Below are 27,166 nucleotides of genomic sequence, written 5' to 3'. Positions count from 1 at the left end.
AGACGTGGAAATGGAAGAAGCTTTTTTCATACAGCAACTCCATTGTAACAAACCATTCAGCCATGACAAAGAGAATCTGAGCCTTTCTCTGCCTCTGCACACATTTCTGTAACCCTGACTTTCCCAACATAGCAAAAGCAAGGAATCACAGAGACTCACAAGGAGTTACTGCTACAAAGACAAGAAAAGTAAAGCCAGAGAGATGCTGGATAATACTTGAGAACCAGAGAGTAACACCGACCTGAATGCTCTGAGGGAAGGACCACACTGAGTGAAAAAAGCAGTGGAAAATTTGAATTCCTTTCAGCCTTATTAGTCTAAAGTGTGAACTGGAACTTAATCTGGGGATATTTAAAGTATTCATACTATCTAATATAAAATATAAAATGCCACATTCTGTCCTTTGAGACACCAAGGAACTGTACTGCATTGCCAGGGAACTGTGCATTGAGTAATAGTGGAATTATTATTATTATTATTATTATTATTATGCTAAATTATTATTATTATTATGCTAAATATTACTCAAGACAAGAATTGGTCTTTTGGAAAGGGTTTGCCCACTGCTGCCATTGTTCAGTATTTTCCCTGTCACAGGGTACAAAGTAAACATCTATGGAACACAGGAGTTATCCTGCAGTATTTCAGCATGAAAAATGTCTGTGTTATAAAGGATCTTGGCATTTCAGAGAGGAACTGACCGGAATATAATTTTACTTCAGTTGAACTCTAGCATTTGTGAAGGATGACCTGCTAAATAAAAGTAATTTCTCTTTCAGATTCACAGCCAAACAAAGCACTTCTTACCCTGTGCCATTAGCAAAGCTATTCAAAAAAAAAAAAAAAAAAAAAGAAAGAGAGCACTCATTTCTAATTACACTTGCTCAGACATTATTCCCTAATATTTTCTGTTTAATTTTCTGCTTTTAATGTGCTGTTTATTTATTCCTCGCAATAAAGGTATTTTGCATCACTACTGAAAAGATACTTGGAGTAGCATGTTTTTTGAAAGCAGATTACTATCAGGTACTTACTAGTCACATCTGAGTGATTGATACTAGAGTGTGTGCTCACGAGCTCTCTCTGGGCAGCACAAAGGCCATCCCAAGAGTCTGTGTGTGGTGGGCATTCTCTGTGGATCATGAGGAGGTCCAGGCACCAGATAATAGAGTGGAGGTGGAAGAGTGTAAATCCTTGCAATGGCCTTCAACCTGGTCCATTTTTTTATACCACAGACCCAGTAAAGAATTTCCTTGAAACTCCCTCAGGTGAAATGAATGTTCCTTGACAAAACCTGAATGAGGGTCTGGCTGCTGGAGTGCTCTGCCTGCTGCTGTACCCCCCCTTAGGGATGTTTGCTCTGCACAAATGCATTGCGCATCCACAGCCAGGAATTTCTTGTGCAGCTGTGCCTGGAGGAGACTCAGCTGGGTGCTTTTAAAACAGCAGATATTTTTTAATCCTGGTACAGACAGGCAGAACTGAATTTTAGTACATAATAACTAGGTAAGATGAATGGTAATCCACATGGAAGACTTCTACTCAGTATCCAGCTCTGTAAAATTCACCACAAGTTCGAAACTCCATCCCCTTTGCCTAATTCAAGTTTTGCCATAAATCAGCATCTGTTCATTAGGGTTTGCTAAACATTGTCCCTTTTGTCATAAAACTTGGCTCAAGTTAATCTGCAATGCCACTAGATATATATTTATGTAAATCTATTCTGGCTGGCTAAGACTTGTGTTGCTCTTTGCTTGAACACACAGATCCTGCCTTGGTGCAGAGGTTTGGCCAAAATTAGTCTGAAGCCAAGCTCTGAGAGAATCTCAGGGCCTGGCAACTCGTGGAAACAAGGGTTTAAAAAATGGTTTTCATGAAGCCTCAGGAAGAGAAACTGTAATATTTCACCTCTTTTTTCCATGTTGATGGGATGGGACTGAAACCAGATTCCTTGGCTCCAATTGTCCCTAACCTTGGAGAAGATCAGATTCATTAAAAATGTGATACACTGCTCCAACCCAAAACCTGACCACTAATAGCTGTTTTTGACAAAACAGTTCTCTCAAAAAATGCTGTTTTGTTGGACTTTGAATATTTTGCAAGAGTGTTTTGATTTCAAGGAAAATTTTAAGGGAGAAAGAAAGCAAGCACATTATTTGAATGACATCAAAGACTTGTTTTGATTTTTTCCCCACATATTTACATTTCATTATTTCATGATTCATTACATTACTCTTTTATAACTTTTATACCTTAAAAGAATTACAGTGACATATTCTAAAATTATCAATGTACTTGGCTTACTTAAAACTTTGATGTTACCACTACTATAATAAAGGAAAAATACATGTGCATATCTCAGAAAAATGAGATAAAGATGATTTTAACACAGGCCTGAAATTCAGTTTACTTATGTGGAGCACAACACAGGCAGAGAACTTCATGCTGATGTCACATGGGATTATGCTGCACATTTCATTAAATTAATTACTGACATTCACAGGAGGATTTGGGCAGGTTCATACCTCACCTAGGAAACAGCCTTGGTCTCACTTCTCAGCTTGTCACCTTCCAACTGCTCTGTCACACAATACCTGGAGAAGGACCCAGTGTAACCCATTGTGGCCTTGCAGTGCCTGAAGGGAGCCTACAGGAAAGATACAGAGAGACTCTTTACAGAGGATGTAGTGCAGGACAAGGGGGAATGACTTTAAACTGACAAAGAGCAGGGTTAGATGAGATATTAAAAACAAATTGTTCCCTGTGATGTGGTGAGGCCCTGGCACAGGCTGCCCAGAGCAGCTGTGGCTGCCCCATCCCTGGCAGTGTTCCAGGCCAGGTTGGACGGGGCTCTAAGCAACCTGGGATAGTGTAAGGTGTCCCTGCCCATGGCAGGAAGGTGGAAATAGGTGAGCTTTGAAGTCCCTTCCAGCCAAACCATTCCACAGTTCTACAACCAAACAGATCCTTTCTGGTCTTTACATATTCTGAGTGATAGAACCATATATTCCATAAAAGCTAAATATAGTTCCAAAAATCAAGACATGTCTGTTAGTTTATATGGAAAAAGTGCCTGCTTTTGTTTCTGTTTGGCAAAAAAAGAGTTAATGCCTGATGATAAATCCTTTGTGCTGGGAAGCTCCTGGATTGTGCCATTCTCTCTGCTAGCCCAGGTGGGAAACTTAAGGGACTGTTTCTGATTATAAGGATCATGAAAAAGATAATTTTATTCCAGTGTGGCAGGTCCATTTATATCTCTTTAACTAAAAGGCCTGCAAAAACATTCATATTCTCGCAGGAGACAGGCCCCCCTGCCTTTTTGTTCTCCAGGAGGAAATGTGAGGAGTTGGATGAAAGGAGTTCCTAAATAACATGAAGTGCTGGTCTGGTACTGGCCGCAGACTCCCCTGTATCAGTGACAGCCTCTTGGTGCCTCTTTGCAGAGCACATGGAAAATCAGCCGCTGGTTTGCAGGTAAGACTTGGGAATTTCCTTCTTGCAAAATGTTTGTGAATTAAAATTTCAGCACTAATTTGCATTTCCCCTTGAAATGTCAGAGTGAAATTAAGGGGAAGCTGGCAGGATACTATGAAATTTAATAGAAATTTTCTGGTTTTAAAGGAAATTGACTCAAGCAGCCATTTATTTACTCGTTTCAATCTCTTTATCTTTCATTAAAAAGAAAGTTTCCCTGCAGCAATTTCTGCCCTTAAAATTTATTCCCATCAAAGAGGAGGGAGAAAGAATACTTTTAATCTCCTTGTTAAGTGCTTCCCCAAGTTATTCAGAGTCCTCCAGGCTTCCCCTCTTGGAGATACAGGAAGAGTAGGAGTGAGGAAAGCAATTACAAATCATTATTTTTGCATGCAAATCATGCAAAATCTGTTTTGCAGAACAAAACAGATATGAAATTCATACTAAATACAGTATGTAATGCCAAAATACAAGCATGTCTTTCAAAATTTTGAGTGTGCTCTAAATCAAGTGATACCTTAGGATATTTGGAACAGTGTATTTTTAAAAATACACTGTCAATAGCACTTGTGGCAGTGGTAGATAAATCTAAGAGCTTCCCTGTGCAGTCCACTGAGTGCAAGCTGTCAGGTATTTTAAAATGTATTTAAGATTTTAGCTGCTGATTATTACACAGATGAACATTTCAAACTACCAAAACTAAATAAAACAACATAACTGCCAAGAGCTGCTTTTCAGGATAGAGGCTTGAGGAATTACCCACTTACCCCCTTCCTAATAGTTTAATTCTTGTATTCCCCATATTTGGAATCTTCATAATTATAGTTCAAATTAATAAAATAATGCCTTAGCCTTGCTGTTGGATCAACAGGGGTTAACGTGCTCTGGGCTTTTTTATCTTTCAGTGAGCTGTGTAAGGAACAAAATATTACACCTGTCAGTTCACTTCCAAACCGGGGGCCTAGTTCTGCAAAAACAAACATCCTCTGTAATGACTAAAGAATTAAAATGAGCTTGAGGCTCTCCCCACTCCATGTAGCTGATCTATACTTCATGTGGAAAGGAGGAAATTCCTTGATTCTAGTCTTGAAGGGTAAAAACACAGTGTAAAATATTCTTATATATTGAACACCCTATTTTTATTGCAGACCATACTTCTACCTAATTCTCTCAACCTCACCATAGAGTCCACTGGGTTTAAATCAACTTGTATATTGTAAGATTTTAAAGCCTTTCTGTATGAAAAGCATAATGTGGGAATCGGAGATCAGACTTGGTCGTGTTATGAAACAAAATGTGGGAGCTTCAGGTTTCAGACCTGAAAAATCATGTCCATGTATGTCAGCTGTGTATTCTTTCTCACAGGCCTTTTCCTAGCAGAAAACCTTGTACAGACTGCTCAATATTTTTAAACTTATTAGGGGGAGAACATATTCATAGCTTGAGTGGAGGTTCCAGCCCTCTCCAGTCATAGAGAGTTCATCTGGTTTTAGATCTTTGCAATTAGATCTAGAATTTGATTCTTGCTATCAAAACAGTGTAGGAAGGGGAACAGATCTCCACCTCTGGCTGGAGGTTCATTTGTTAGCAAAGAAGGCAAATTTCTGTAGTCACTAGACAACTCAAAGTGTTCAGATCCTAGACAGAGCTGTTCCTGAACAAACTTAGGTGGAACAATGTGCTGAGCTTGCTATTATTCACCAAATTTCAAGGCTTCCTGCATGGTTTGGTCTGAGGACAAGAGACACAAAGAGGGGACCACAGAAACAAGTTCTCTGAATGTCTAAAAACAACCTGTCCCGTTTGTCTCTCAAAATTCTCCAAATAATTTAGAGAACAGCAATAATAACAACTCTTAGAGTCTTCTGTAGCTCATTAAATGTCTGCTTCCTTTCAGCAGCTGCCCGAACAGCGCCATGGGCATCTCCTGGAGGAGCCCCTGCCCTGGCTGACCTGGCAGCGTGCCCAGCCCTCCAGGGATGGTGCTGCCGCACCCCTGGAGCAGAGCGGGGCTCCCTGAGGCCAGCTCGAGGCCATGGCTCTGCTGCTGGCAGCGGCACAAGCGCTGCTGCTTCTGGCCCTGCCTGGGGAGTCCCAGTGCCTCTGCTCGCCCACCGCCTTCTACAGGAACTGCTGGATCCGGCGCTTCCCGGGGCTCCTGGTGGACGTGCGGGAGTCCCGGAGGCGGGGAGCGCAGCTGCTGCGGGCTTCTGCGGAAAGCTCCGGGCAGCAGTGCGGCAGGACCTGCTGCCTCCTGAGCAACGGTGAGTGCTCGCCGGCAAGGTGGTGGCACGCATTCAGCCCCCCGGTTTGGGTGGTGCTTATGTAAACAGTCCCTCACTTGAAGAAGAAAAGAGGGGGTGGAAGGAGGAGCTATAATTTTTTTTGAGGCTGGAAAGCAGAGGCACGTTGTAGCTGTTGCCCCACAGAATGGAATTTGATAATCTGTATTTTTTTTTTAGACTACATTAGGGATACATTAAAATCTTAGGGTCTGCTTTGAAATTTTAGATCTCTGTTAGAAAGCTTGTAGGCAATACCAACATGAAGAGAGTAACTCTTCAGTATTCATCCCCATCTGCTATAGAGTACAACCAGTGGCAGTGATTCCAACAGCATTCTCTTCATGGAGTATGGCATCAGACTAGGACACAGTGGGAGGGAGAGTGGAGGGGACATGAAGTTTGTCCTTCTTTGAAATACAAGAATATTCATTTTCTTGTAGAAAGCACTCTCTTATTCCGTGTTTATACCATGCAAACCAGGTAACACTAAAGTTGTCGCAATAAATAATAGCAGTTATTCAGCTGGCCACCCCTTTTCTCTAGGCTAGTAAACTCAGGCTCAGAGTGAAAAATAAACAAAATCATTGTTTGTCCTAAGCCTTGTACCTTCTCTGTATCGCACAGCACTGGTATTCTGCAGGAGTGTATTTTAGAAGAATATATGAATTCCATGTCTGTAGTGCCTAAATTTTCAAAACTCTCCAGACTGGAAAGGGTATCCAGGTTGGATATGGTTTTGGAGGATGAAAACGAGGTACCAGTTACTAAAAAAGTCAGTATGAATTTTGATGATATTTTGAATTATGAGCAAAAATATGATCTTAAAAACCTGAGAGTGACATAAGTAACTCCTAGCAGCAATCCTGGTAAGAGTCAAATTCTGTCTTTAATAATATGAGGTGAGGAAAATTACATACATTTCAGCAAGGTTGCTCCCATCTCGATAACAAACTTTCTCATATCCCCCTTTATGGGACTGGATACTTACAGAGATAATAAATGGTAACCTGAAATCTCCTTTTTAGAATCCTATATAGTCAAACAAAATTTGTTACTATCTTAACTAAAACAGAGACATTAGAGGGCATTTCAAAGGTCTTTAAATCAGTTACTATTTAATGAGATACAGAAGTAGAACTCATATGGCTGTTCTAATCAGACGGAAAATAAGAATGTAAGTTCTCTTTTGAGTGTATGCTCGATTAGTTTATGTGATAATGAGAGAACCACAGGATCTGGTCTCTCTTCCTACAGGATCTGGGCAAATACAATGAACTTCTGATGTTAAGTAACATCATAACATGCAAAATGCAATGGTCATTCTGCTGGGAAGCTCAACTTTGTTCTTTATGGGTTCCAGTCTCCTGCAATCTAGCAGTGTTCTACCATGGGGCCATTCATGAGAACAGGAACTGCCTGCACATGTCTTGCCCAGCTTTGGAAAGCTGCATTCTAAAGGCTGGAGTTGATGTCATTTTGTACAACATCACAACAGGTAATTAAGCATTTAATTTATAAAGGTTGAAAGCAGAGCAGCTTTAGGAGATGTTTAAATGATACCAGGTCAGCTGGTGTGCTAAATGACCTCCTGAAGTAACACACAACCCTAAAAAAGATGAAGACTTATTTCCTTTCTCATTAATGTACCTACTGAAAATACTTCCCCCCTTTCTTCCACTCAGAGAGAAAGGAACTTGAAGATACACCCTGCTCTCAAGATTTGTGCTCTGAGTATCTCATGAATACTGTGCTTGGCCAAAATACCTTCCCAGCTCTGAGAGCCTGAGAGAGGAGGCTGCCACTGCTCCGTGTCCCCAGACCCAACCAGTAGCAAGGCTGAACATTTATTTTCATTAGGCACATGCACCATGAGCACACAGGTAACACAGACAAACACAAAAAGCAAACACACCAACATAGGGAGCACCAAAAGCCTCATCCTGCTTTTTGTGTTAGTGAAAATACATAAATATGCATATATATATATATATATATATATAGACACACATGTATACAATGCAAAGTGACCCAGCAGCTGGGCTGAGATCCTCTCAGTCTGCCCAGTCTGGACCCCAGTCTCAAAAATTGCTCTCACTGGGATGTTTGAGCCCCCAGGGTGCAGCCTCCCTCCGGTTGCTGGTGCAGATTGTCACGCACAGAGTTTTCCTGGATTTTCCTACCCCCAGTAGCCTAGATCCCACCCTTTCCACGCCTTTTGTTCCTTCTGTAAGCATCCCATAGTAAGACATGTGCAATCCCAAATGCACATCCCTTGCATCTCATAAGGTGTCCCATAACCTGAGGCAGTGACACCTCCAATCCAAAAGGGCATTATTTGGGCCCCCTGCCCTGCCTCTCTCTCCATGGATCCTTCTTGTGGGTGTGCAGACAAGCTTTTACCAATAAACTAACATTATCCTCATTTAATAGGGATTGATCCAGATCTCCTCGTTTTTGAGAAACTGAAATCCCAAGAGCCACATGCTCACTCCTCAGGGAGTAAATCTGAGAGGCAGCACAGCACAAAGACCCCTGAGTGGGGAAGATGCCAACATCACAATGCCACGTCAGGTTCTCCTCTGCTCCAAGCTCCACCTGCTGCCACGAGCCACGGCTCACCAGCAAACACTCACACCCCCAGCTGGAGTCTGACAATGCAGAGAACTGAAGGTGCTGCCAGAAGGGCAGAAACTTCCCCAGCAGACATTGCTTTTGCTGAGAGGACAAGCAGCAGGTGGCTCAGCAGCTCAGACAAGATTGCACACTCAGCTTGGAGCCCCAAGCCTGCCGAGGTGTTATCTCACGTGCCCACCCCTCCTCGCCTGAACAGCAGCAAGCAACACCTCAATGAAACCAAAGGCTACAGTGGGAGGAATTCCACGTCAGATAACGAGGCAGCTGCCTGGGAAGATGCAGCTCTGGGGGTCTGGCTGATTCCTGTTGTCCTTTGCTCCTCTCTCCTCTGCCTGTGCTGCTGCACTGTTGCCCTCACAGCCGGGCGCTGCAGCTGCAGGAGGGGTCACTATAAACCTGTAAGGACAAGAACAACCACGTCCAGACAGCTCATAAAATATGCTCCTGCCAGAGGTAACCTGTGAAACACCATCCTGGCTCTGGAACCAATAGGATTTTAAAAGTGCACCCCATACGCCATCTTACTCGTCTGACAGAACCAGTGATAACTTAGTTCAGAATATTCTGGTTATGATTTAATTCTCAGCAGATGAAGCACAACTCCCTGTCTCTTTAGGTAGGAAGCAGCCACTCACAGCTCCCACTGTTTGCAGCATTTTGGTTCATAATCTGATGCAGATTAATGCCTGACAAACACTGTAACACTTTCCCCCAGGTTGAGTGCATTTTTTATTTAAATCATGATTTAATCATGCATCAAGGATAGGGGAAGACACTTAAATCCATAATGTGTATATTTATGGTCTGTTGCTGAACTTGCAGCCACAAAAGCCTAAGGAACTTAGCTCTTACAGTATCAGTGTGGAAACAGACTGTCAATGTAGGCCATCACCTTTCTCCTCTGTACCATTAAGATATTACTGGTCTCAGATTAATACTACAGAGTTCAGCTGAAAACTGACAGGTTCTATCATATTGCAATTCCTTCCTTACCTGAGACTTGCTCTAATTTCATGTCCCCAAGTCCTTAAGTGTCCATTCTTCCAGCTCAGGCTGAGCTGTGCCCTGAGAGCCCCACAGAGCATCTGCTGACAGCAGTCAGTAGTGCCTCCAGCTTTTTTAACTCCTCTGTGCTATCAGTGACCCCCCAAGGCAGCTTGAGTAAAGGAAAAAACAAAGAAATGCTCATCTTACGGGGTGGATATAGCTGTAAGATTTTTTGAAGTAGAATAAGTCATAGGGAGTTAAACACTTGCCTTCAAAAGGAAGGATTTTCACCTCCCTTCACTCAGAAAAGTAACTCCTTGCCTGCAGCAAGCCACAGCCATTCCTGGTTCTCTGCTTTTTCTAATCTCCAGATTAGTGACTGTAGAGTGCACTTCAGAGCTCCCTGATGCTCCATTGAATCTTACCCTCAATATGATGTTCTGGCGAAGAATCATCATGCAACTGGGACCTCAGTTCTCACCAGAAAAAGATACAGGAGACAAAGTGAAAATTTCTAGTTGTCCCATGAGCAAATGCTTCTGGGAATGATTAAAGCAAGATTGTTCTGAAGAGCTTTGTTGACAGAGAGAGGAAAAGAACTGGTAGAAAAAGTTATATGAATCACAATAGCAGAGATATTTTATTACAGACTAAGAGAGAAAATGCATTTATTTATTTATTTTTTTTCACAAGAAAATAAGTAAATAAACACATTTTAGATATGAGAGAAAGCAAGAAATGGGTAGCAAGATGATTTATCCAGACACAACAACCTTGTTTTGGCAACTGTCCCTTCCTTCTGCTCATAGCAACACTATGCCTGAAAACAAGGGGGAAAAAAATGTCCACTCTTTGGAATGTTTATATGGGGGATAAAAGGGAAGTTCCCACACACAGGGATGCACACTTCAGTCATTTACATTGTAACATACATGACACATTAAAAGTGACCAGTGCTAAAGATGTGTTTATTATTGTGCTGCAGAGCTGCTTTAACCTGTAAGTCTGTTAATCTCTAACCCTTCAGTTTTTGAACTTCAGCACAGGAATCCAGAGAGATGGATAATGCAAAAGTATTATACAGTAAAATAGAGATGTGTAGTTTGCTTCTTAAAAATATGTGCTCTATTTTACATCCTTGAGGTTGGGAAGACTCCCGCAGGGTTAAGATCCCAGTGTTCAGGTATTCTGCACAGTCACAGAGAAATACTGTCACCTTCAAACACAAACAGTTTAGAGGGAGAGGCAGAAAAGCAGAGAGGAACATCCAAGAGCTCAAAATAGCATCCAAGCTGCCTTTTGTCCTGCTCACTGCATTACACAAGTTCTGTACTGTAACACAGAAATCATCAGTAAAAAATCCCAAGTGTAAGTTCAAGTTTTATCCCAACATTCTCTTGGCCAGCAGGCATCATCTGCTTTTGGGAGAGACACTTGGTGCTCAGGAGACAGTCACCTTAAATCCTGCCTGTATTACTTGAAACATTTATAGGATGTACATAATAAATTAGGCTGGAACACTTCAGTGAGATCTGGGGAAGCCTGTGCATTTTAGGTTTTCCATTAATTAGCTGCGAAGCTAATGAAAAAATCTGTTTCCCTTGCTCTGCTGTTCTTTCTACCAGACATTATTATTGGTAAAGTCAAATTGTTTCAGCCATGGTTTCCAGAGTTCTGCTTAGGTCCATTCTGTGAAAAGCAAAGGAGAACTGGGATATCCCTCTGCTGCAGAGGATTTTCTCAGGTGCTCACGTCCTGAATACAGAAGGACAACTCTGTGGAGGAAAGCAAACTTACAGGGTTTGGAGTTTCTTAGGACATTTCAGGCCTTGCTCCTCACCAGCCTTGTACACACACTGGCTCCCCAGGCTGGCTCCTAGGGCAGCCCTTGTGCAGGCACTGACAGAGCTAATTAAGGAAACATTTCTCCTGTGCACATAACTAGAACCAAACTGCCTCTGGAACAGAGCCAGGCACAGCTTCAGGCACCAGCCCTATCATTCTCTCCTCCCTCAGTCTTACTCCCTCAGTTGTTCTGGTTTCACAGCTATTCAGAGAAGATTTGGAACTACACAGATGTTCCCATTTCAAATGGGAATTTTAAACATTACCCTCATTGTCCCTGGATAAAGGAGCAATCTGGTAACAGCTGAAACTTACGCAATATTAAGCTTCTGCTAAAACTTTACATTAATACACATCCAAAAGGAAGGACAGCTAAAGACCCAAGTCAGTCAATGTAAAAACTGGGATTACAGGACATTTTCAGTCTTAGCTACAGCTCTGGCAAATTCTCATAGGAATTAAAATGCTGCTTTAAACTCAGTCTCTCACCATATGAAAACAACCTTGACCTAAGAAGAATCCTTCCTAAACTGACAGTGTTTTGGCAGTGGGAACAGATCCACTCCTTGGCTGTATGTACACACAGAGCACACAGTGAGAAATCCTAGCAGGGAGTGGGTCCAGCACACAGAACTGCAGGAATCAATTCCCCTCAGCTTTCAATGTCCTTATTCTTACACTGCTTCTTCTCAACGAGCTGCTGGCAGGGTCACACGGTCAGCTCTTTTATAGGTATGCAGAATCCTTAACTCCCTCTGCCCCTTCTAGAGAAGGACTTTCTAAGTCAAAATCTTACTAAGCCAGAAGGTAGAATAAAAGCAAGATTTATTTATGTCCCTTCAAGGTTTGGTAGGGCGTTTTTTCTTCTTAATTGTGATGAGATGGCAATAAAATTGTGATTCCAGTGTTTTAAATCAATTTGTTTCAATTACAAATTACCAAATATAAGATAAGCATCCATGTAATTCTTTCTCTGTGCTACATAGGATGTTACAAACTTTCTTTTCTTGAAAAGACTGGGTACATTCAAGTGAGAAATCAGCAGGCCTGAGGGTAACAAGGCTCAGTCCCTTCCTTTTTAGTTACAAACCCACCTCACCAACTCTTATCATTCTTCCTGTCCCAGGTACTCTGGGATCTTCTCAACAACTGCTGGTTTACCCTCCCACTACCATCCCATTTTCCACTTTATTTTACTCCATTATTTTAGAGACAGGTGCTTTTACATAGGATATTAGTTTGCCCTCACAGTAACTGAAAACCTCAACTGTCCAGAGTGCTTTAACACCTCTCCAAGTCAGACTACTCAGGCAACATTGCCCTCATTTTACGCATAGGGAAAAATCTGAATGGCATTTGAAAAGCATTTAGAGCTCTTAATTTTCAGACTTCTGATTAATGGAACTGGAAGTCTAACTAATTTCATTAGTTTTGACATTGTTGCTCTAGCTTAAATGCTCAAAGAAGTGTGAGAAATCAGAAAGTGATTAAGCAGAGGACTGAACCAGGATCTCCCACGCTTACAAAACACAGAATAAAACATTCCAGTTACCAGCATGAATCCAAACATACTTTATTCAAAGGACAAGATTCATGGACAGGACTTAACTCATCGTCAAGTTTCATTTTTTGGTTCAGGTTCTGAATAATTATACATCCATATAATTAGGAAATGCTAACACAGTAGCTGAACATCTCTGTAATGATCAGGTGTACCTGCAGACTCTGCCCTCATGCTTGCATATTCAAGAGTTTCTTCACAGATTCCTTGTACTGAGACATGTTACTTTCTGTTTCACCTTCGTTTTTAAGCGCAATGACAGAGTTTCTGTAATTTTTTACCACTTCAGATGCCAGCAGCTCCTCCTTAGTGACATTTCTGACATTCTCTGCAGCTTTTATTCGAAGCAGTGTGTCCAAGGCATTTTTCTGAGAGCGACTGTTTTCCCAGATATACTCTTCCATGTCTTCCTCAGACTTCTCGCTCTCCCACTTCTCCGTTTTCTGAAAGAAAATACACAGCCTTAAAAACTACCCAAAACTGAAACAAAGCAGTAATTTGAAGAAATTGATCTCTCAGAGTAAAAACAGCATTCATGGTGGAAGTTATTTCCTCCTCTAGAGTCCAAGGCTTGTAACTCTAGCCTGTATGAGCAGGATGAGCTCCCTCCTCCCACTCATCAGGTTCTTTATGTATCTGGCAGATACAACTGGGTGAGTCAGAGTGGGAGGAAAAGCTTATGGCCTATACATCATGAATAACTAAAAGCCTTGCAAAGGTAGTAATTTTAAAGAGCCCTCAACACTGCAGTTCTGGAAGCAGCCACCCAGCTATTATGTCCCCTAGCACAGGGTTCTGCTCTGGCTGCACTGGCTGGTGGAGGCAAAGTGAGACAATGCCTGAGGAGTAACCCACGATGTGACTCATGAAGGAAAGCACCACCAACAGATCCATTTCTTCTTGCAAAATAAATTGCTCAATAGAATCTCTATGCACAAGGTGTTGATCTTTACCTAATCAGTGCTGCAAAATTAGAGAGGATCTCAAGCTGAGCACTGACAGAAGACAACATCCCAGTGCCTCTAAATACACTTGTTCTGTACCAATTCTGTCTCTCAACATTTCTCCAGCAGGGCTTGAAAGAATCTTTAAAGAATATTTCAAATATTGTAACCTGCTATTTCTGTATATTTTATTTTTATTGATATATACAGATGCTTCAGTGATGTATTTGCATTTTTATATATTGCAGGCAGTAGGTTTGAATATTTATAATTATTTAGTACTTTACTGATGTAACCAACATGTCATATCTTTGTATTACCTCACCTATGTAAGAATCACAATTTGAAGTATTTTGGGTTTAGTTTTGCTGTTCATTTTTTTCTTACAATTGTTATAAAATCATGTCTAAATAAAACTTGCATTTCTCTGGAAATACATTCAAAGAAACCTTATAGTAAAGCCTTTCCATCATGCAGATTTTGTCTTTTTTAAAATCACTTGCCAAAAAGGGCACTTCAGTAAATTTTTAGCTGTGCTATGCAGAACCAAAATAACCTCTTGCAAGTCAGAGGAGGAGGGGCTTTTTGTTGTTGTTTGGGGCATTTTTCATTTGATTTTCTTTTCTGGGAAGGAGGTAAGGTGGGGTGTGTGTGTTGGTATTGTTTCTCATTTGTTTATTTAAAGGTTATTTTTTCCACTAAACATCAAGGCTGCTGCAGACAAACCACAGTATTCATCAACCTTTAATTAAGCCCTGAGATTTTTTTCACCTTGCAACTCTTGTGCGCTTGGATTCCTCCTCTATCTGAATTTAAAACACTTTCCCAATTGCTGTGTCCTGCACCTGGTAAATGGCATCTCTTGTCTTTTGAGTCTGAATCCAAATGTTTAGTCAGAAGCAGCAATACACACTGCTCAAAGGTTCATATGACTGACATTAAACCCTGGACACAATAAACCACAGGAGTAAAAAGACCTCATTCAATTTCTAGAGGGGAAAAACAGGAACAAAAGGACATCCTGTAGTCCTGTACTGCTGAAACATTAATGGAACAAGTGGGCACAGTGAAGTCTTCCTTGTCTCTTTGACAAACCCTGCAATCCAAGGTGGAGATTTGGAGTTTTAAATTAACAGCATCATCCTGCTTTACACATCCCTTGGTTATGTGCAGAGTGCATTTCCAAGACATTTTCCCCCTGAACTCCAACAGAATTTTCAAGCCAAAGCCTCTCTCACGGGGATAGGGTTTCTCAGGAGTAAGGGAATAAGGGTATCACTCCTGGTCACTCCCTGGACCAAACTCATGTCTGAAGGTCAAACAAAAGATCCCTGTGAGGCTTTTAAACACCTCTAAGTCATAGCAGAGACAACAAGGACTAATGACAGTATTACATTTATCTCTTCAGGACAATCCTTCTCTACACACAGCAACTCACAGGATTTTGGAGATGCAGGCTGATAAACAGATGAAGATTTCCCTACCTCTTGTGAGCAATACAAAGCAAGATTTTAAAGCAACTATTGAGTATTTCTTTCTTGGAATCCTTCCCAGCAGAATGATGCTGTCAATACGGATTTTAAAATAAAATCTGACTGCATGGTGGGAGGTGAGGGTGAAGGCAGGAAGGGATTTGACAGTAGGGGGAAGATTTCCAATTCCATTAGTTTTTGCAAACTAACTGTATCCCGTGAAATATCTTTTAGGTATCTTTTCAACAGAATTTACTGCAAGAGAAAAGTGACTGTAGAATTATATTGACAGTTAGAAACATACTCTAGGTGGACAAGCACCATGAACTCTGAACAGTTACATGTGTTGCAGTCTCAGTTTGAAGTGTTATGAATAAAACTAATAAGGACAATTAAATAATGTTCAAAAATTAGGTCTTTATCACTCAAATTTTATTCACTGAATTATTTTCATCCCCTGCAGATTTAACATGTTAGTGAATACTGCAGTCTTAAAAATGAGAATAAAACTGTGAGAAGTGGAATCCAAGTGTGATACTGTGTAACATTTTCCTAGAATCCCCACTTTGTGAAGGTAGGGATTCAGGTTAAAAGTAAGAATTCACTAAAAGTGGTTTCCTCATTCTACTACACATAAGACAGAATCTCAGTATTATCCAGCTTGGCTGAAGATGCACTCAGCTGATACTTTCAACCTTTTCCTCTTAAAAAACTTACACTAAGAATCAAAAAAACCCAAACCAAAATACCAGAAAACAATTTTCCATACAAAGTCAAAGATCTAAACCTATGACTAAAGAGGCATGGAAAGGCTATTTTTTTCACTTCCTAATGCAAATATAAAGAATTATTTTTCAATGCTATAAACATAATAAGGATTTGTTTCTAAGCAAATCTTTTATGCTAGAGTTTAAGCCAGCATTTTAGGAAATTTACAAGCCTTTACAGTGGCTTATCTGAATTCTAAAAGAGTAGGAATACTAAAATAGACTTTGGACAGTGAAGTTGCTTTTTACATGTGAGCCATTAACAAAAAAGCTTCACTTTATACGGTACCTTAAAGTACAGAAGAAAGGAAAGAATTTAGTATCTCTTAAGCAGGCATTTCACTACCATCAATGTGCTTGGGTTTTTTTCTGCCTTTTCAACTTGCATAGTTTTGCTGCTTCAGTGATAGAGAAGCTTCAAATTGTCAGTTCCCTGATCTGCCTTCTGGGAAAAACTTTAAAAATTTTAACTAAAATTTCTCTAGTGACACACAGAAATCTTGAGGGCAATAAAAAACATGACTCATGTTGGTTAATTTTCAGTGGTTTGAACAGTTAAGTATTTAACTCTGTTTAGCAAAGACCAGGTATTTTAAAAGGATTATTTTTGAGGGGAAGGAAAGTTCCTTAAATGCCAAGTCAAATTTCAAACTCTATATAGCCGTGAATAAATTCACCTAAATCTTTGTAATACATTGAAATAAAAGATGCTCTGTGTGCTACAATAAACAGATTTTCAGCTAATAAATGACAGCTATGCTAACATTTTCCAAATTACTGGGAACCTTCAATCCTAAGAATAGTTACCAAAACGATTATGTGCTTATCTCTTTGGATATAATACACCTTTGATCTGTACTGTTTAATTAACAACTTAGAAGTATCAACAGGAGTTTGTAGAAAGACAAAACCTATTTGTATCATATGAGATTGGATACAGAAAATGTAATTATTTGGTGATGTGGAATAAGTTAAAATCCATTCTTCTGAATAAGCAGAACTGTATTTTCTAGAACACAGCAATGGCACAGGACAGGTAGGACCTCTAGAGGATCAAGGGAAAATCAAGAGCAACTATGACGACTAAAAATTCCAGTAAGGTATACAAATGTGTAACACAAAAGGAGGACAAGAGAAACAAAAACAGAATTCTGCCCCAATACTGCATAAGAGATGCTCTCATAATTAATGATGCTCTCATAATTAATGATACTCTCAAGTTCAGTCTCTGGCTCTGTAACTAACTTGGGAAAGTTGCCATCAGCCTCTCTCAAAACTAAGGACAATATCTAATTTCTCCAGGCTGGAGTGGCTGCATGCGTTTTCTGGAAAATCCAGGTTTCTGAAAGGGTCATTTGTAAGGTATCTACCTTAGTTTGTTTTCTGAAGGCTGACCAGGTAAGATTTTGATCTCATCAAGAGAGATCAATGATATTAGAAATGCAAGTCTGATGATTTTATGTTCAGTTTTTTAACATCTCTGCCCCATGAGAATTCTTTCATTCCAACAGAGACTGAAAATTGAACTGCAAAAATAGTATTTATGCATCAAAAAGGAGCCTTGTTCCTCCAGCAACAAGAAACATGCAGCTTAAACACAAGGTATTGCAAAAAGCACTACAGTCAGAAATATTACCAAGACAATTCCTAATTCAATCTTTTGCTGGAATGCTCATCCTTTCTGGTTCCAAGAGGTACAAAAGAAGTGTAAACTTTTTCTACTAGAATACACATTTCCTGTCAGGAAACCTCCTTCCTTTGATTTTAGATGTTTGAATTCAGAGAAAAATTCTGAAATTTAACATCTACTATAAATCCACTTTAGCTTTATGTTTTCTGGTTCCCATTACTGATGAGGACTCTCTCAGCTGTCTGGTCCTGGTGAGCACACAATGGAATCCATGGCTCAAAACAAAGGATATATTCCAACATTTAGAGACCAGCCTTGCTTCAGCCTCAGTCTGCATTACTTAAACCACGTATAATGAGACACTGAGAGAGAAACCTGTCCTAGGTAGGGAGGGCACAATTACACCACCCTCCATTGTTCCAAGATCCCCACGTCAGGAACTTTATCCTGAACATCTTCAGTGATACCAAAAAGTGCCCAGGGAGCTTCAGCAAGACTTGAGTGCCTCCTCCACCTCCCACAGCAACTCTACAACCCCCATGTTGTAACATCCTGAGTGTTTCCAACATGAACTTTGGAATCCTAAGTAGCCAGAGACCTGCTTAGGTTTCAACAGTGGACTCATATTTCACGTATTTTAGACTGAATTACAAAGTAAACTTCCACTATGGAACTACAAAATTCTGCTGTTATCAAGTATTACTGGCACAACCTGAAGTGGTTTATTTGAAAAAAAAAAAAATTAAAAAATTATGTTTATTAGAAATGGCTTAAAATGACTGTAGTTGGAAAAAAAATGAAAATGAAGCCTAAGAAAAGCTGTATGATGGATTTGAGTGTTATCACCAGCAGTCATTCAAAATAGCAATTGAGCATGCAGACACAGACACTGCATCCCACCAGTGCCTTGCCACGGAAAGCTCTAAAAAGAAATGCAAAAGTAGTTCCCCTGAAATTCATTCAAGCTCTACAGCTGTGAGGTTGATGGATTAATTTTAGTTAAGCCTCCAGTGCCATGCTGTCTGCCCATTCTTCATTTTTTTTCTTCCCTCACCTGTTTCTTACTGCAAGAAGTAGTGGCAAATAGAAAATCCAGGGCAACTTTTTAGTAATCTTTCAAGATCCCAGCCTTGCAAGGCTGAATGGAGAACCTTCACTTGTCCCTCATCTTGTGTATGTTGAAACACCACGTGGAATTGGAGCAATAAAAATTTAATTACTCTCAACGTTTTTCCTTACTGGAAAATTGACTTCCTGCTGCATTTGCTTCTCATTCCTGCTTTCAACTCCTAACAGAAGTGGACTTTTGAGTGATAAACTAATCCACTACTACTAATCCAAGCTGTGTGAAGAAATCCATCCATGATCCTTTCAACCACTCGAGGGCAGCAAACTCTATTAAAACCACTTGTACCACAGAAATACATCCAGGTTTTGAGTGATGTTACAGCATTCAAGCTGTACCATCACTTAAAGGCAGCAAAAATACAACTGGTTAAGCTGCTGATTAATAATCTCTCTAATATATCTCACTCTTTCAATGATTAATTTAATTCAGGCACAATCCTGAGGCATAATTTGAAAGGAATCACAGAAAATGTCCACAGAAGGGAAATTCAATCCTTATTAATTGGGGCAAGTCAATCATGTAATTAATATATTCTGAAAGCTAATAAAACACAAATATTTGGTTAATAACCAGACAACTAGTAAACAGGAAGCAAAACATCTCCAAGTATTTTAGAATGAGAACATAAATGAATATTCTTAGGTTTTGAAGACTTTTAAGACTGTTTTAAAATAACTGAACTCGTGGGTCTGATATTGCATCCATAACTGTAATAAAAGGATGATGCATTGCTGGCAACTAAAACATAATTACAATTGAAATTCCATTTCCTGATGTATATCTGCATATGACTTTTCCTCCTATACATGCTTCCAATTGACAAAATCCAGCAATCCAGATATTAATGTAAATCACAGGAGTTCTGCCACATTTAAAGAGATCATGGACAAAGTTTTCGGGCTTTGAGGCAGAAGTTACATGGATCCAGCTTTCCTTCACTCAGCAAGAATGGAACACTGCCCTCATCTTTCCCCTCAATTCCATCAGCCACGTGCATTAGCAGTATAGCACTACTCTGCTGGGAAAGTCATCAATTTCTACAATTAGTTCTGCAAACCGGACTGATGTTACTGCCTAAATGGAAGGCCAGACCCTGTCCGCCCCCCTCCAATATTGAAGTTCATGTAAATGAAAATAAACCACACATTGTTTGCTCATGGTTTACAAAATGGATCCAAACTATCTTTCAGCAAGTTATTAAAAGGCATTACCCCTGATCAGGGGGAAAAAAATCATGCCACAAAACAAAACATGTCACACAAAATAAAAACCCATGTCTCAGGAAACCATTAATTTTTCATGGGAATCAAAGACAATTACAACTGATTGACGAGCTCATCAAATATTAACGTGGAGGATGAAAGGTAATAAAAGTGCAAGAGACTTGTGCATATTCAATACACACTGAACACTCCCATATCAATATTGCATAGCCCTGTCTGCCAGCACTAATTAAAGCTGGAGCCCAGCACAGCTGTGGTGTTTGTCTCAAATTATTAAAGTGAGCACTGTCTAGCTCTCTTGTCATTGCTTAATACTGGAAACTGCTCTGCAATTAATTTAAGATTTGTAATGCAATGTGATGCTATTGGGGAGAAAAACATCTATGTGTACTTGAAATCTACAGTAAATGTTGTATCTTTCACCACCAATTTAATTTGATGTATTCTACTATTACAAAATTATCCTTCAAGGCAACTGCCACTAAAAGGGAAATACAGCTCATCCTCCTTAGGATGTTCTTAACATCAGCACTGCAGTGATCAAAATCAAGAACAATTCATAAAAATGCTAAATACAGACATTTCCTACTCTAGAACAACTGAAAACAGTAAGTATGAGTTTTAGCAGTGAATAACGTAACTTCTGTGGGAGTGACATATGGAGATGATGAAGGCTTTGTCTGTCTCAAACAATGTGATAGTGACATGGGGACATTTGAACAAAGTTCAGTCATCCAAAACATTACTATGCATTTCCAACAACAATTTCAGTTCTGACTGCTCACTTGTTTTCTGTAAAAAATGCCTGTAAAATTGTTGAAGGGCAGCAACACAACCACAAAAATACAGGAGACAAGTGTGAAGAATTCACTGTGAAAGGAACATTTGCAGTCAAAAGGTGGGAAGGCTGCCCCTTTTCTGAGCAAGAAAGAACTCAAAAAAGCAGTTAGCTTTAGACAAGGTATGTGAGAGACCATTTAAGGAGCAGAACACTTCCAAATGGTTTACTGTAGTCCAGGAAGAGCCCAAGAAAAAACATATTCTAATTAGGAATTTGGAATCCTACAAAATGTTCTCTTGGTTGAATTTGAAGAAAAGTGAGTTGGAAGAGAAAAAATTGTAAGGTCATTTATTTTAGAATATGACAGAGAGCACATTAAGAGAGTCCATGCACAAATGCTTACCCAGGATTCGTGGTACAGAACTGTGAGCAGGTGCATGCCATAATCATAGTTCTGTCTTCTTAGGGGACACCTGGAAATATTTTTTTGAACAAAAGGTTAAACCTACCATCAAATTTCCTACTGTGTAATGTAGAGAATCTTAGGAAATGAGTAGCTGATTCCTGTGTATTTCTCAACTACACATAACCAAGAATAATGTCATGGAGGCATGAGTAGTAAGAACACAAGAGAATGGGCAGCTGCAAGTTAGCAGGAAAATACACAATATCCAAGAATTTACAGATCTTCTGGAGACATTGGAAACTTCTTTGCCCCCTATGCCAAAGTGGAATACAACATACATTAAGTCTGAACTCTTTTAAAACCTGGTTTTAACAGTTAACAACAGGAGTAGTGTTAGTTAAGTCCTATTTTAGCCTTAAAACATAATAATTCACCCAGACAATAACTGGTATTACTAGAAGACACCCAGCCCTTTCTCTGCTGTGGGCATTGCTACAATGTTTTTGTTTCCTTCTGGCAGCTCACCTGTCTGTTGTAATTGTGAGCACATCTGTCTCCCGACAGTACCGCTCTCCCACGAGCTTAATGAGCTTCTTCTTTGCATGGTCATCCAAATTCAGGTTAGAAAGTTTAACCTTCAAGAAAAGGAGAAAACAACTTGAATTCCTTGGGAAATCCAAACTCTGAACTCTGGAAGTAGTTGAGACAGGCACATCTTCTATCAAGGAGAGCTATTCGGGACGCATTTGCAGAATTTCTTTGGATTGTAGCACGTTGGAAGTCTTAACACAAGGCAAGAATAATGTGAGTATTCAAACAATTTATACCTGCATAATAAACATCCCCACAATGCCTTAAAAGTCCCAAGGCCAGTTCATACGAATGGACGGATTTGATCAGGAACACACAGACATATTAATTTGTGTGTTGTTTTGAACTCCCTCCACTTCCCTCATTTCCCTACAACAGATCACACTTCCATGATTGGAAAAAAATGCCAAGCATTTATGGGTTTGCAACAAAGGCTGTTTACCAAAACTACTACTTACTCTTAAGGTCACCACTCTTGCTTTGGGATTCCGAATAGAAGTCCCTGAAGAAACATAATCTACTGTTTCAATTTCAATGGGAAAATGCTGTTCACATTTTTCATCACTGTCCAGAGCACTTGGCCATTCAGTGCAGAAATCTGTACAATAAAGAGAAAAAAATAAAGAGTAATACTTCTCTGGTATATTTGGCTGGTTTTTTTTTTTCTTTCAAATGTATTGCAATAAATGTTTTTAAAAGTACTTAGTCTAGAAACCACACTCATTTAAGTAACAGCAGTGTTTCTGCTAAACTTGCTCCAGTATTGCCATGGCTCTCTTTATACTCACTTCCCCAAAACAGGATAAAGTACAGCATGTGCAGTCTCACAACTGCCAAATAGGATCATAAAATGGTTTGGGTTAGGAATGACTCTCCTGCTATGGGGATTTTTTACTAGATCCAGCTGCTCAAAGCCCTGTCCAATCTGAACTTGAACACTTCCAGGATGGGGTATCCACACCTTCCCTGGGCAAGCTTTTCCAGTGTTCTCACCACTCTCATCAGGAAAAAGGCTTCCTTTTTTTCCCTAAGCTCCTCATTAGGTTCCCTTCACAGGCTTGCTGAGTGGAAGGATGCTCCTGGTCTCCAGCAGATCCTGTATCTCCCTAGCAGACCCTGCTCTCACAGAGGGTCTCATATTAATAGGTTTTTGGTCATGAAATGCAGCCTATAATAGCAACTGATTAAAGCTTGGTTCAATCACAGAGTTCTCTGAGAACTGAGTCACATTCATCACTCACCTTCTGTAAAGCACTGAGCTACCAACTCCTCAGTTAAGCAAAGTCTTGTGGAAAAGTAACATTTCAGTCTTACTGTTCTGCTGACAACCTCCTGAGACCTATCTGCTGCCACCTGGATGACTCCTGGCAGCAGCAGGAAAGCAGACAGTACCAGCCACAGCCAGCTGAATAACTAGCCCCATAAGTGTACCATGCTTCACCTCCATCACACACAGTTACATCTTGCTTTGTCTGAAAACTTCCACAAATGGTTTAAAAAGAAAAAAATCAACAAACTAAACAAAACAAAAAACCCAAACCAAACCAGCCAAACAAAAAAAAAAACAACCCCAAAACACCACCCTCAATCCCCACCTCACCTTTAAGAGCTGCACAGTGCTTCTTAATTGCAGGAGGAGTAAGATGCAAAAAATTGGGAATCTGAAACAGACACATTAAAAGTTACCAAAATAAAAGCTTTTTGTCTGAACAGAAGTAAATGAGCATTTCTGAAATCTGATTACACTTCTCATATTTGCTAAGGCAGTATAACATGCTTAAGGAAATATTCATATAAGCAGACTCTTCTCAAGACTGATTTAGGGAAAGACTTAACTCTGTGACAAAAGTCACAGGCACAATCATCCTAAAAAGCCTCATGATATTATCCACTTGTTAATCAACTTCGTACTTGTTACCACTCAGAAATTCAAGAGGATTATGTGACTTAATAACAGAAAGAAGTCTTCAAGACAACTACTGCAACCAAAGCAGTGGAGCCTCAGTGAGCAGTGACTTTAAAAGTGGCTCCCCAGCCATGGCACGTGTGTTACCTTGATGAGTTCTAGGTTGCCTTCTTTGGGTGGAGGCACTCCTCTCTTCACTGGGTAACCCATCCGGATTGGGAGAGGCACAGAGGCAGGTTTGAAGGCAGCTGCTGTTGGGTACACACTGCTCCAGTCCTGGTCCACAGCCATCCTCTCTGTCCTGGGAGGTGGAGCCTGATCAAGGGAAAAGGGGACAGGTGAGATGGGAAATACATGGGATGTAACACAAGGCAGGATCAACACACCAAACAATGATTTTGAGAATCAATTCCCAGCGCTGGACATCACAAAACACTTTTACAGCAAAAGTTAGTGCTGATTTGTAAAGAATTTTTTAGCAGAGAGCCTCTCCAATCTTAGCTGCCAGGCCTTTCCCAATCTTCCACTGCATTTGATGAAGAAATGCTTAGGAAGAAGAACTTGCCATCTCCCTGCCTTGGGATAAATGAGGAGGGGGAACCAGCACAGAACTGAAAACTCTGTTTCCTAAAGGGCCTGAACATGAGGTGGGGGACAAGACAATGAGCTTTTAAATTCTGGAATTCTGTAGGTGTGGAACAGCTCATAATTAATAATGTCAAAATTTCTTGCCACAAAATTCTAGTGTAGGGACAATGTATCAGTACATTGTAGAAGTAGCTTATACCCTCCAAAAATGGACTATTATTTCAGTCAAATGCTCTTAGGGAAAAAAAAAAAAAAAAAGCTTTATGCCAGAAAGCAACCAGCAACCACCACAAATCCTGTAAACTCAGGCTGAAAACAACATTGTCATGTCTAGGTGATTGGAAATGCAACTTTAAGTTACTTTTCAGATCTGCACTACATGGTGTCAAAGTGTATTAAGCATCAGCTTAGTGTAGTATTTTTGATTTTTGATAACATAGACTGAATATGTTAGAGAAGGCAGGTGCTGGCCTGGAATAGTCCCAGGGGATTGTTTCACCAGGGTCTGACTGCAGAAGAGGCTCCTGGGCAAACTGATACAGCACACAGTTTAAGAAACTTTGAGCTAACTGTAAATTCCAGTACTTACTGATCTTTGAAACTGTGGTGCCCTGCCTCTTCTCCTTACTGAACCTAAAAGAAGGGGAAAAAAAGATATGAACAAAAACATTTTTAAAATCAATTATTCTATTGGGAGGAAAAAATGTAGCATAACTCTGTATGTTTTTTTTGTCTTTGTGACAATATCCAGTAATACTCCCCGATCTTTACACTGAAGAAGGGGAAGATCAGATACTCAAAACTGCAGATTACTAATTAATTTTGTAAAAAATAAGATAAAAAAGAACTTGAAGGACAAGAATGAAGAACACTTTTGCCTTCATTCCTATGCTCCCTTTCCCATTCAGCAGTCGCTAATCACTCTCCACCAGCAGCACAAGATGGATAAACTTAAGAGTTCCTGTTTCCACAAGGACAGTGCCATGGCTCCATCTTTTTCTTCTGACAGCACAGCTTCACACCCTCCTGTGTGCCACTCTCCAGCACAACTTACCCCTGCATGAACAGTTTGGACATTGCATTGTTTCTGTTCAAGAACCGGGGTGGGGAACACCTTGATCCCACTCACTGGGCTGTCCCAGAGAAGGTGGAACAGAAGTGAAGGAGTTTAATCTGTTTCAGGCCTGGGCTTTTCTTGGCTCTACTACTTCTACTTTGAAATCAGCTCACTGATTTCACCTAGAGCTGTGGTGAGGGACCCCTAGAGATGTGTGGAATCACCAAATACCACTGGATTTTCAAACTAAACACTGATCTTTGCATGCTGATCTGTCTTCATTCCCTCCTCCTCAAACTCTAAAGCATTTCCAAACTCCACCAAAAACAACACCAGAATAACGTAGCCTCAGACATAGAAAGGTGAACCTGATGACATTTATTTTTAAGGGTCTGGTTTGAGTTCAGAGGTTTCACTTACTGCACATATTTAACAAAAAGCAGTGACTGAGATTTAGGAAGGGATGTTTGAGTTCTTTTTTATCTCATTCATACATCTTACAACCTTATCCCATAAAAACTGGTGGATTTCGCATGCTATTTTTTTTTCCTTATCTGAGAACTTTATAGACCCTTTTCATCCTCTTCTTGCTATTAAAATCTTAAACCGAGCGGTACATCCGTTCAGGGCTCTCCGACATAAAATATTCAGCATTCCTTTATCCCTCGACCTACCTTTTTTCGTGGGGCTTTCATATACAGCCACAAGTCACAAGAACTTTATTATTTCTGTTACAAATATCAGTAATTTTAGGCCAGGACACCTTTAGTTACTGCAGGGTCACCCGACATCACTCAGAAGCGCATTCAGCGACCTGGCGTGCCCCAGATGCCCACGGGAAAAAGGCCGGGAAAACCCTGGCCCACCGCTCCCATTGGCAAAGGCCGGGCACGACACCAAAGGCCTCCCAGGAGTACGCATAGGGATGAATTTCCCTCTGGGAATACCCTAACACAGGCACGGCTCCGCTGCAGCCCCGCCGGCCGCGCGTCCCGCCATGCCGGCGCTGCAGCCCGCGCTCACCTTCCTGAGGCTGCGGCCCTTCCCTGCCGCTCACCGCGGCCGCCGACGAAAAAGCGGCGCGTCCCCAGCGAGGCGTGCCCGGGGCCCCGCCGGCGGCCCGGGACAGCAGAGCCGGGGACAGCAGAGCCCCGCAGCACAGCCCGGCCCGGCAGCACCGCCCGGCCCGCGCCGCCATCCCGGCCCCGCCGCGCTCCGCCCGCGGCCCCGCCCGGCGCGACGGCGGCCGGCTCGGGCCCGGCCCCGCACGGGCGAACGCGGCACAGGCGCCAGGACGGAGCCGTGGAGGGCTCGTTCTGCCCCGGGGGGGAGCCGCAGGCAGCCAGGGCTCTGTCCCTGAGCGCTGCTGTGGAGTGGGAATATCCCGGGGAGGAAACGTGTCCTGGTCCTCCACAGACACCCCAACAATCCCACCCGGTGCATCCCTGAGATGCACATCCAAACCCTCCTGGAGCTCTGCGGGGACGGTGCCATTCCTTGGGAGCCTGTTCAGTGCCCGACACCCTCTGGGGGGAACACCTTTTCTGATATCCAGCCTAAACCTCCTCTGACACGACTTCAGGCCATGCCCAAGGTCCTGTCCCTGGGCACAGAGAGCAGAGACCGGAGCTGCCCCTCTGCGTCTCCCGTGAGGGAGCAGCAGGCGGCCGTCAGGGCCCCCCTCAGTCTCCCCCAAGTCGAGTGTTTTTCCTCCTCACAAGTGAAAATACAACTTCTCCGCACGGTCTCCTCCAATTAATTTTCGGGGGATTTACTTTTTTACCTCATAACCGAAGGGAAGGAGGACTGGTGAAAACAGCTATACAATACAGTTCAGAACAGGAGAGCTACACCTCAACTAATGAAGAAAAGTTCAAGTAACTGTA

General features: G+C 41.2%; 2 protein-coding genes across 2 annotated transcripts; one reads left to right on the top strand and one right to left on the bottom strand.

The window, feature by feature from the left end:
• The first annotated feature begins 5,509 nt into the window (after positions 1-5,509).
• On the top strand, positions 5,510-9,111 carry MANSC4 (MANSC domain containing 4). The gene is made up of 3 exons (XM_066318505.1): positions 5,510-5,738; positions 7,120-7,254; positions 8,190-9,111. The coding sequence occupies exons 1-3, from the start codon at positions 5,510-5,512 to the stop codon at positions 8,855-8,857; spliced, it is 1,032 nt and encodes a 343-aa protein (XP_066174602.1). The 3' UTR covers positions 8,858-9,111.
• Positions 9,112-12,773: 3,662 nt separating this feature from the next.
• On the bottom strand, positions 12,774-26,505 carry MRPS35 (mitochondrial ribosomal protein S35). Its single transcript, XM_066319555.1, has 8 exons — positions 26,304-26,505; positions 24,813-24,856; positions 23,783-23,950; positions 23,330-23,390; positions 22,188-22,327; positions 21,664-21,773; positions 21,136-21,205; positions 12,774-13,229 (listed from the first exon to the last, which is right to left on the bottom strand). The coding sequence occupies exons 1-8, from the start codon at positions 26,476-26,478 to the stop codon at positions 12,957-12,959; spliced, it is 1,041 nt and encodes a 346-aa protein (XP_066175652.1). The 5' UTR covers positions 26,479-26,505; the 3' UTR covers positions 12,774-12,956.
• Positions 26,506-27,166: the final 661 nt, after the last annotated feature.

The sequence above is a fragment of the Sylvia atricapilla genome, chromosome 5, assembly GCF_009819655.1.
Source record: "Sylvia atricapilla isolate bSylAtr1 chromosome 5, bSylAtr1.pri, whole genome shotgun sequence".
Classification (NCBI taxonomy): Eukaryota; Metazoa; Chordata; class Aves; order Passeriformes; family Sylviidae; genus Sylvia; species Sylvia atricapilla.
The sequence above is the reverse complement of the archived record's forward strand: the minus strand, read 5'-3'. Positions and strand labels throughout refer to the sequence as shown.

Coding starts and splice junctions, on each gene's coding strand:
- MANSC4 (XM_066318505.1), top strand. CDS start 5,510: ATGGCTCTGCTGCTGGCAGCGGCACAAGCGCTGCTGCTTCTGGCCCTG. Junction 5,739..7,119: donor CTGCTGCCTCCTGAGCAACG/GTGAGTGCTCGC, acceptor TATGGGTTCCAG/TCTCCTGCAATCTAGCAGTG. Junction 7,255..8,189: donor TTTGTACAACATCACAACAG/GTAATTAAGCAT, acceptor CTCATTTAATAG/GGATTGATCCAGATCTCCTC.
- MRPS35 (XM_066319555.1), bottom strand. CDS start 26,478: ATGGCGGCGCGGGCCGGGCGGTGCTGCCGGGCCGGGCTGTGCTGCGGG. Junction 23,951..24,812: donor CACCACAGTTTCAAAGATCA/GTAAGTACTGGA, acceptor TCCCTTGATCAG/GCTCCACCTCCCAGGACAGA. Junction 23,391..23,782: donor GCAACCTAGAACTCATCAAG/GTAACACACGTG, acceptor TGTCTGTTTCAG/ATTCCCAATTTTTTGCATCT.